At 60.8% G+C, this 9,878-nt stretch overlaps 1 protein-coding gene across 1 annotated transcript; it reads right to left on the bottom strand.

The window, feature by feature from the left end:
- Nucleotides 1-2,149: 2,149 nt before the first annotated feature.
- On the bottom strand, nt 2,150-8,993 carry ELL3 (elongation factor for RNA polymerase II 3). The gene is made up of 10 exons (XM_024216322.2): nt 8,842-8,993; nt 6,864-7,027; nt 5,923-6,167; nt 5,719-5,843; nt 5,284-5,374; nt 3,952-4,222; nt 3,063-3,120; nt 2,446-2,617; nt 2,327-2,371; nt 2,150-2,257 (listed from the first exon to the last, which is right to left on the bottom strand). The coding sequence occupies exons 1-10, from the start codon at nt 8,991-8,993 to the stop codon at nt 2,150-2,152; spliced, it is 1,431 nt and encodes a 476-aa protein (XP_024072090.2).
- Between the last annotated feature and the right edge of the window lie 885 nt (nt 8,994-9,878).

Raw genomic sequence — 9,878 nt, 5'->3', positions numbered from 1 at the left:
GGAGGAGTAGCCTCCCCTGGCCCCAGGGCTCCTAACCCTGCAGCTAATGAGCTAGTCTTTGCCTGTAGCCCTCTGTCCTGTTTCCTGCTGGCTGCTCCAAGCCTACATCCCTTCCAAGGTGTTGGGCAGAGGAGTTTGATTTGCTAGGAACAGCTGGCCTGCTGTAATATGGACTGCTGTATTTACCTTGGTGCAGGTAGGAGGGTGTTCAGGCCCCCTTAAATTGTAGGAGGGAGATGAGTGGCTTCCTAGCCATGGAGGCAGAGAGCTGCAGTGGAGGGTTGGTAAATCTGTGAGTACTGCTGTGTTCTGGCTCAGCGCTCCAGCAGGGCTTCCCCTGCCCTCTGACTTCTGTTTTACAAAACACCATGGGTGGGTATCTACACCTTTATTCCTGGGGCACACTCTAGATACAGGAGCTTGCACAACAGCATTTACAAGGTCTCCCCACCTTCCACCCTGGCTTTGCTGTACCAAGGCCCATTCACTATTGTACCAAAGCTTCTCCTCCAGCCCAGCACCAGTGTGGGAAACTGGTGGGAAAGCACCTGCTACCCTGTCTACTATGGGCTGGGTCAGGCAGTTTTGATTGAGCATTTCCCTCAGGGCCCTTGCTGTAGTCCCCTAGCAGAGACTGAACCACAGCCCTGTCTACAGGTAGGCACCTGTCCCCCACAACTGTGACAGAGGGGGAATGAGTTGCTGTGGAGAATAGGCAGTAAGTTAGTGGCTGGTGATCCTTGGGGTCTAATGCCTGTCAGCTGTGAACAGCTGTTCCCCACCTAGCCCCTGGTCATGCCATGCCTGTAGAGCATTCACATGAACACACTGATTTGCTCAAGCTAGGCACATCCTTCAGCTAACCCACCCTGGGCCCTTCCCCGGCAGAGGGGCAGTTTGGCTGCTAAGTGGCTCAGTAATTATTGTATTACATCCAGCACCTAGTAACCCTCATCCCAGCCCCATGGTGCTGTAGAAACACTTCCTTGGACAAAGCAGCAGAGCCTGTATGTGAGGGCTCCATCCCCTCCACCGAGGCCAGCTGGTAACAAAGGGTTGTATCACTTACAGTCCCACAGCCAAGCCCTGCCACATCGGTTTCTCCTGCTGGGTTGGGTCAGGCAAGTTACTTTCAAAGCGGGAGGAGCTCAGGCAGGTGCTGGGAGAGGGCTGAAGGCCACAGCCACACATTGTACAATGAACTGTTTAACCCAGGGCCATAAACCAGGAACAAGGTAGAACTCCCAGGGCCTCCACCCCACCTGCGCTGTAGCACAAAGGGACCCTAAGCAACCATTCCCGTCTCACCCCCCTCCTTGCAGTTCCACCTAGCGATGTCAGCAGGTTCCCAAGGCAGTTCCGAGGGCAGCACAGATAGATAGTTGAGATACACCAACAATGGGGTGCATAGCCAAGGAAGGTGAGGCACTTCCCTGTCCCCTTAACTCCTGCTACCCCACACTGCTCAAGCAGGTGTCAGTCATCAAACCCCAGCACAGACTGACCCCTTTCCTCCTGTAGCCCCAGGGGCATGGTGCCCTTAGCTCTAGCAATTGAAACAGTCCCTGGTGGGCAAGGCTCTGCCATGCTCTCAGCTCCTTAGGGGGGAGGGAGCCAGTGAAGGAAGGTGGCAGGTCCCACTTGATGGCAAAAGCCACCTTCTCCAGCAGACAGCATAGGCTGCACCTATCACAAGTTAGGCTGAGCACTGCATGGAGCTGGCATGAGCCATGCTGGCTGACAAGCCTTAAGCCAGGGATCCTGCCCAGGCAGAGCTCTGTGGTGCAGGCTGGCCCCCTGAGCAGGACACAGGCACCCATCCTAACCTGGAGCTGCACCACTAGCCCCAGGTACCCCTTGGGAGGTGGTACAGGTAAGACAGCAGCTCACCGGGGACAATTCACTAAGACCATCACCCACTCTCTCTACTTTGTGGCAGCCACATGCTCTGTCCTGCAACCCTCCCCCACCCCCCAAGGCAGTCAAATGGCTGGGTTGGACACTAGGCTGGGGGGCTGCAACTACTGTACTACTACAAGAGAGTTCGCTAACCCCCCCCCTTCCTCCCCTGCACTGAAGGGAAAGGAGAACAGGCAGGGCCCCCGCTCCCTGCGGTGGAAAGGCTGCAGGCTCAGCACTGGAGGCTCCTCTAGGCAGCCCCTGTCTTCTCAAACTCTAGGATGAGGCCCTTGATGTGGGACAGCTTTTGGTGAAGATACTCGCAGCGGTCCTTCTCCTTCCTGTAGCTGGGGTAGGTCTGCAAGATAGAGCCCAGGTCAGCCCCTGCCAGGGAGCATCAGCCCCAGCCCCCTACTGCCAGCCTCACCTGCTTGAACCTCCGGTATTCCTGTAAGATTCTGTCTTCCACTGCCTGCAAACCAAGAGAGCTGACTCAGCACTCGGCCTAGGCACGCTGCCCTGCCGCCCAGCCCGGCCCACCCTCACCTTGTGCTCCTGCGTCCCGTGCGGCAGCGTTTTGATTTTGGCTCCCAGCTGGATGAATGTCTTGCTCACGTGTCCGATCCTGGTGTGGAGGCGCCGGTACTCTGCGTAATCCGCACTGAACGCCTCCATGTAGGCGTGATGCTGCTCCACTGAACAGATGGCTCTGTATTTCCTAGCACAACCGGGAGAAACTACTGACTAGTCCCTCCATCAAGGCCAGGTGAGCTGAGCAGCAGGGGCTCTGCATGAGGTGCACAGGCCAGAATGCTGCTTGCTAGGAGCAACTCCATCTCCTGACCCGTACCACTTCAGCTTCCCTGTGCGTGAGGAAGAGAAAAGGTGGGCACTGCCCAGAAGCAGGTGGTGCTGTCACGCCACTGCCCACACGGTAGCTCTGGAGTGGGGCCGGGTCTGCTTCTTGTCCAGCTTTGAGATTCCATTTACAACTTGGACTTCACAGGCTGGGAATCTGCAGCTCAGCCTGGCTCCACGCCCCCTGGCTCAGGCTGTGGGAGCTGGGACAGGGCCCCCCTCATGGTGTCTGCCGAGAGGCTAGCCTGTCACCCAGGGGAGGAGCAATGTGCCTGGCAAGGAATGCCCGCCCCAGCCATGCTTACCGGCAGTAATCTGGGAGCTCAGCAAAGGAGGACGGGGGGCTTGCCCGGGAGCTGCTGTCTGGGGAGGAAGCAAAAGAATTTGGGCAGAAACTCTTCAAAGTAATTTCCCCTCCAGCCCCAGCCTCCGTCCCTCAATTCCTTGGGGTTACGGAGCCACCAACAACCCCAGCAGGAGCTCCTGCAAAGTCGTGAGCTCCAGCCACCTGCGCTGCCTCAGGCGGGGCCCCTCAGCCATGCTGGTGTGCAGAAGGGACGGGACAGCGCCCTGATGCCACGCAGAGCGGTAGGTGCAGGGGCTCTGCCCAGCACTGCTGTGACCTGCCCCAGGGAAGCAAAACTCGCACCCACCCCTCCCCCCAGCGCGTGGCCCTGGAAGCTGTGAGCAGACACACTGCTCATGGGCTGAGTCCCAGCCCCCCCAAGCATTAACCAGAGGGTTTGCAGGGCTCTCTGTGCAGGGACCAGCCTCAATCCCCTCCCCGTATCACTGGCGGGGGGGCAACGGCTCAGGCAGGGTCACACAGAGCCAGGAACAGAACCCGGGGCCCCATCCCCAGCTGGCACCTGAGCCACAGAAGCCTCCTTCCTGGGGTGCCCCCTGCTGGCCATGGGGCGAGACTCCTCCCTCTGACTTTAGCTGGTACTTTGGGGCCACAACTTCCCCCTCCCTGAAGCTCTGATGTGAGCCTCGCTTTGGGCTCACCCCAAGTCCTTTTTCAGCCCCCCCGGGGTTCCGGACTGCTCTCCCCTAGTCTCGCTGCCTGGGAGCCGTGCAGCCCTATGTGGCAGACAGCTCTGGCTAGGGGTGCTTACAGCTGACAAGGTGGGTCAGAGCCTGGCTGGCAGCAGGACGTCCCTGTGGTGGGCTGGGAGCAGCACAGCCCCTCACCTTGCAGGGCAGAAAGGTGCTGCTCCAGGCGCAGAGCTCCCTCTTCCCAGTCATCACCTCCCTCCCCATCACTCGGCTCCTCCTCTGAGCTCTGCAGCTCCGTGCTGGGCCTGGGAAGGTGGCATGGCTGCCGCTGGCTCTGGGCTCTCCGATGCTCCAGGCCAGGCTCCTGCAGGCTGTGGTGGGACCCCAGAGAGCTGGGGGGGTGCTCTTGGGCACAGGGTTTCTTCAGCCCTTGTGGGTCCGAGGCATCCAGCAGTGCCAGCCGCTTCTGAAAGAAAAACCCACCAGGCTGTGGGGGCTGTCCTGGATTCACCCCCCAGGCTGGAGCCCTCACTGCGGGAAACAGGTGAGCAAGGAGGGATCCACCCCTTCCATCATGGCCCACGGGGCTACCCCCTCCCCACATGCAGGGCTCTCACCCCTCTGCTCTGGAGGGCAGAGGTGATGCTCTAGGCTGCAGCCCACTGCTCTAGGCCAGCCAGGCACAGGTGCTGGAACTAGGATGCCGGGGGGCTGCTGCACCCCTGGCTTGCAGTGTTTCCATCCCACGGGTTACAGTTTGGTTCAATGGCTCTCAGCTCCCCACTGTACAAACTGTTCCAGCCCCCTGCAGCCAGTCTGCCCACCAGGACTCCAGCCACCCAGCCAGAGACTAGAGCCTACTCCCCCAACCCACCCAAGGCCAGAGACTTGGTGCTATGGCTAGTGACAGTGGGACAGCAAGGGGCAAGGCCCAGCCAGAGCCAAGCACGCAGCTGGGACCAGCCCCCTCCCAGCCCAGGGAAGAGACAGCCCAAGGCAGAGCCTCAAGGAGCTGCCCAGCCAGTGGCCTGGGCACAGTCATTCCCATGACCCTACAGCTCCTTCCCTGCTGCAGCTGGAACCTTGGGGAATTGTGCTGCGCTGTTAAGCAGTACGGTGGTGGGTGGAACCTGCCATGGGGTGGCCGGGCGGCCGCAGTGGCCCTGAACGAGGGGGAGGTATCTGGCCTGCCCAGGGTTAGTGGAGGAGGATGCTGGGGCTCTGGATTTGGGGGGGAAGAATTGATCTTGCCCCATGGGGGACGGGGGGCACCATGGCTTCAAGAAGTGGCACCAACATATCTGTAAATCAGCTCAGTTCTGGTAATCAGGACATGTGCAATCTCTGCAAATAAAGCCATGCATATTCAAATATGAAAATCGGGCTATTAAGCCATGCTGGTGACCTCCAGATTTCTGGACATTTAGCCTTAGCAGGTTTTCAGCCCTCGTTCTCCTGCCCTTGCCTTGTTCTGGTGCCTGCGCTGGAGCATCCATCTGCCTAAGGCTTCGTACCACCAATACTTACCACGCCCAAGGGCCTTCTGCTGGCACCTTGGCAAGACGGGCACTCCAGAGGCACTAAGAAGGGCCTGTCCACAGCTCCGTGGGCCTGTTTCCTGGAGCAGAAGAGAGAAGATATCTGGGGCAGCTACCATGGGCCAAGGCAGTGTGTCACCCAAGAACAGGAGAGGAGATGCCCTGCCAGCACCCAGGCCATGGGGCCGGGCAGGCTGCGGTCAGGGCCTTGGCGTGGGGATGGCACGGAGCACACGAGATGGGAACAAGGTGTGAACCCACCATCTGGCTGTGAAGCTTCTGTGCCTGAAGCCAGCTGTACACACGAGTGCCCTGCAACCCTCCCCTGCTCTGAAACATCCAGCCCCTTCCCACAGCCAGCTGGGACTTCGGCATTAACCGGGGGCACCCGGGCAGCTCTCTGTCCCTCGGCCCAGGGCTGCACCTGCGCAGGAGCTGCCTGACTTGCTGCTGCTCCTTGGCCGTGTAGCCCAGCCAGTCCTCCTGCACCTGCCCAAAGAGCTCCTCCTTCAGACTGTAGCTGCTCTCCCGGGGGTTCAGCTGCCCCACCTGTGTGGACGAGAGCAGCAGAGTCAGCGAGAGCTCAGGGGACAGGAGCCGCCGCGCTGCCCCCTCTGCCCACACTCACCTCCTCCAGCATGGGCAGCAGCTGGGCCCTGTCCTTCAGGCTGATCTGCACCCTGTTCAGCCGCTCCAGGAGCTCATGTTTGCAGTGAGGCCGCAGGGCCAGAAGCTGCACTAGGCATTTCACAAGAACCCTGCGATCTGTCCCCATGGGGCTACATTTCCTGCCCCCTGGAGCAGGGCACCCAGTGGGGCACTTCCCCAGTGGGGTGCTCATGCCCAGCTTCTTTGGGATAGCGACACATTTGCCTGCAGAGGAATCAATGCACAAATGGCTGCTAATAAAGAACTAACCCCTCCAGATGTGCCCCGAAGGCCTCTCATCCCGGATCTCACAGCTAGCACCAGACTCCTCTCTGCCCGCCCATAGCTGGCCCCCTTGACGCAAGAGCCTTCTCCTCGGCAGCCCCTGGGTCCCTCCACTTCGTTGTGAGTTTGGGCTAAATTCTGCCAAGCTGAGGCCTGGCACATTTGCTGCAGCCAATGCGCAGCTCAGGGGGACTGGGCAGGGGTTGTGGAGGTGAGACGACACCCAGAGAGAGAGGCTGGGCTCACCCAGTAGCTGTTGCGGCCCCAGTTCAGCCCCCAGCTTCTTCCTGAATCCAGCCTTGCCAACCCCGCCCAGCAGGCCCGGTGCAGCCAGCAGGCCTGGTGCAGGCTGATTCCCAGGGCCCCGCACCTTGGGCTGCGCGAGGTGTGGGACAGAGACACTTGGCCATGGGAGCCCAGCTCTGCTCACTCTCCCTCCAGGCAGGAGCTGTAGTGAGCCTCACCCACCCATGCGCGGCACAGAGCCAGCTGCCAGCACTCACACGGGCCACATGCTGCCCCGTGCCCAGGCGCAGAGTGGGACGGGCTGCTCGGCTCTCTCAGCGCTTCCTCCCACTTCTCAAGGTCAGCCCCACTTGTGAGCCACGCCCTGACCGTGGCAGGATCCTGCCTTACCATGGCCTGGGGCTGCTGGCTTGATCTCGATAGCAGCTCTGCTCCACGCCTCCTTCTCCACCTGGGACACACGCGCCCGCGTCAGCTGGTACGAGTCATCGGTGGCACAGACGGTGATTTTCTCCTGGATGCTGCCCACACAGTCCAGCTGGCTCTGACCCAGCCTGAGAGCACAGAAACCTGTGTCACTGGCCTGGCCCCTGCTCTCTGCTAGCCCATCCTGAGAAGCAAGCCAAGGAGAGGGGCCTAGACACACCCCCAGACCAGGGGGCACTCGCTACCACACAGCAGGGGCAGGGGTCAGAGCCAGTGATGTGCCCTTGTCTTGTCTCATCCCCAGCCCCTGCCCAACACGGCACTCCCCAGGGCAGCCTCCTGCTGTGCTGGAGTGGAGATTTTCTGTCACATTTTGTATGACTAGTTTGCGTGCCTCAGTTTCCCCTACATGCTGCATTGCTAGCGAGGTGGTGGGAAAAGGTTGTTTACCTGCAGGCGGGCTTTAGCACAGGCGTGAATGGCACCAGGCTGGCACCTCATCAATAGAGTCCATGAAGACAACAGCAAATCCAGACACCAGGACATCGATACCTAACGACTAAGGACCATGGATGGCTCCACCTCTCTGCTGGAAGCCAAGCCTAGTTTGCCCAGCTGGAGAACAAAGGACTGGGGGATGGAGGGTTGAGGTGGAAGTGAAGTGTGGGCTGTGGGAAGCAGTTAGGGCTCGCCTGACCTGGGACAAAGACAGGTCAGAGGGATGGGGCTTTAGGCTCCATGCTGACAGGACGGACTGTGCTGTAACTGTCTGTTTTCTGTGCTACCGAAGGCCTCCCTGTGCTGTGTGCCAGCCGACCATAAACCAACTTTCTCAGCACTGGGTGAGTGCCCCTGCAGATGCTGGTGGGGCTGCATTGCTCCCTGAGATAGTACAGGTCTCCCTCAGGGGTCTGCCTCAGTGGGACTGCTTCCCACCATGGCTCCGGTCAGCGAGAGTGGCTGACAGGCCAGAGATGCAGCCTAAGGAGGCGATGACACTGCGTGGCTTGCCCTGGAGGAAGAGTGAGACCCCTCAGGGGTCCGTCTCACTGAACAGCCCTCCCAGAGACTGTTCCAAAGCTGGGGTCACAGCACCGGTTCGGTGAGGGTGTCTCCTGCGCATTCTGGAATGGAAGCGCCTTCTCCACAGATGACCCACAGGGGAGTCAGCAGGGATGTGGGGCTGCCCCCCCACAGGCCAGTAGGTCTCAGAGCCCTGCTGCCTGCCTTCCTACCTCCCCGCCGCCCCCCCCCCCAAGTTAGCACAGGTCGGTGGGAAGAGTTAGGGGATCGGGCTGCTTGAGACTGCAGCAGCTCTCAAACAACTCACGCAGCCTGCTCCCTCCACGCTGAGGCAACTCCCAGCCACCTCTCGCCCTGCTGAACAGCCCGAGGGTGTCAGTCACCCCTTCACTCAGCACGGTTCTCTGCTCAGGAGCAGCTGCTCCAATGCCCGTGTGGGGAGAGCAGCCCCCTCCTGATCACTGCTACCCCCCTCCGCTATCCTGAAGGAGATGTTCTTCGGAGGGTGGGGGCTGCACAGGCAGGGAGCTCCCGGCACACGGTGCCCCAGTGGATCTGGGGTTGCAGCTCCATACAGAACTGTCACTGGACAGCATGGCCAGGCGAGTGCATCTGCAAAGAGCCAGCCCCCTCCCTGACACCAGAGCAGACACAGCCCCTTCCCCACTGCTTGCACCCCATCTCCAGCCGCCTCACACACGCACCCCTCTGAGCTGCCTCGGACTCAGGTGCTGGCCATGCCCCAAAACTCAGCCAGGTCAGGTTCCCACAAGCCCTTGGCCCTGCCCCCAGCCCCAAGCTGGGCAGAGGCCAGGAATCTGGTTACCTGCCTAGGGCTTCAGGGCAGGAAACAAGCCTCCAGTTCCGGGAAGTCTCCAGGACAGGGCCTCTGGGGCACAGACCGGCCCCACTCACTCACCTGGAGACGTACTGCCGGATGCAGTCGAAGCTGGCCTGCGGCTTGTCCTTGCTGTAGCGGGACAGGTAGAAGGTGAAGAGGCGAGCTCCTTCCCCAGGGCTGCCCAGGGCACAGGGGATCTTGATGTACTGTCCAGGAGAGAGGGAGCGCATGGGACCATTCCCAGGGGAGTGGGGCACTGAGAAGAGGGGAGCTGCATTGTCCCTGCCCCTCTGCATCCTCCTCCCGCCCCACATCCCCACCCCTGCCTGGGACTTGGCAGCTCTCCTCAGGCTCAGCTGCACACGCCCCAGCTCTCCCAGCGAGGGGGACTGGGGGCTCCCCAGACCCCATGTGTACAGACAAAGGGCCCCGGCAGCACTGCCATCTAATTGTCTGGTTCAGAATCCCCCCACGAGGCTACAGCCTGCTTTTAGCAGCAGCTCTCCAGGGGGCAGATCACCAGCAGAGATTTAACCCTTACAACGCTGGGCCGTTTCCAGACATGGGGGAGCCAGTGGGAGACTTGGAGTGGCTTTACTCCCAGCAGTGGGGTACACAGCCGGGGGGCTGGGGCTGGGTCTCTTAGTGGAGGGACAGAAGGGGGATCAGCAGAAGGGAGGGCTGGCATTCTGGGCAGGGGACAGCTGGCCAAGCCAGGGGCTCTCTGCCCCAGCTCAGGGGGGGGGGTACATGGGGCAGGCACCCCCAGACATACCCTTGGGGCGGGCGCTCTGCCCCAGCTCAGGCAGAGGGGAGACACATGGGGGGATCCAGCGCTTTACCTATTCTCATTCCAGCTGCCTCTGCTGAGCTCACAGCCCAACACCTGCCCCCGGCCCCCCTGCGAGGGGACTGTGAATGTGTTTGCAGGCAAAGGCCAGAGGGACCCTTCTCTGAGCTTCAGGCAGCAGCTCCCTGCAGGAATCCCCTGCAGAGCTAGTTAGCAAGCATGGCGCAGCTGAGGTGCTGCAGCAGCCTGGAGCCAAAGGGGAGGGAGGCAAATCTCTGACCCCAGAGCCCCCAGAAAACAGCAGAGAAGAGACTCAGCCAGGCCC

Source organism: Terrapene carolina, unplaced genomic scaffold, assembly GCF_002925995.2.
Source record: "Terrapene carolina triunguis isolate 2854851 unplaced genomic scaffold, T_m_triunguis-2.0 Scaffold67, whole genome shotgun sequence".
Classification (NCBI taxonomy): Eukaryota; Metazoa; Chordata; order Testudines; family Emydidae; genus Terrapene; species Terrapene triunguis.
Note: the sequence above shows the minus strand (reverse complement) of the source record. Positions and strands in the feature narration are given on the sequence as shown.

Coding starts and splice junctions, on each gene's coding strand:
- ELL3 (XM_024216322.2), bottom strand. CDS start 8,993: ATGCGCTCCCTCTCTCCTGGACAGTACATCAAGATCCCCTGTGCCCTG. Junction 6,168..6,863: donor GCCAGCAGCCCCAGGCCATG/GTAAGGCAGGAT, acceptor ATTCCTCTGCAG/GCAAATGTGTCGCTATCCCA. Junction 5,844..5,922: donor TGCTGCCCATGCTGGAGGAG/GTGAGTGTGGGC, acceptor TCGTCCACACAG/GTGGGGCAGCTGAACCCCCG.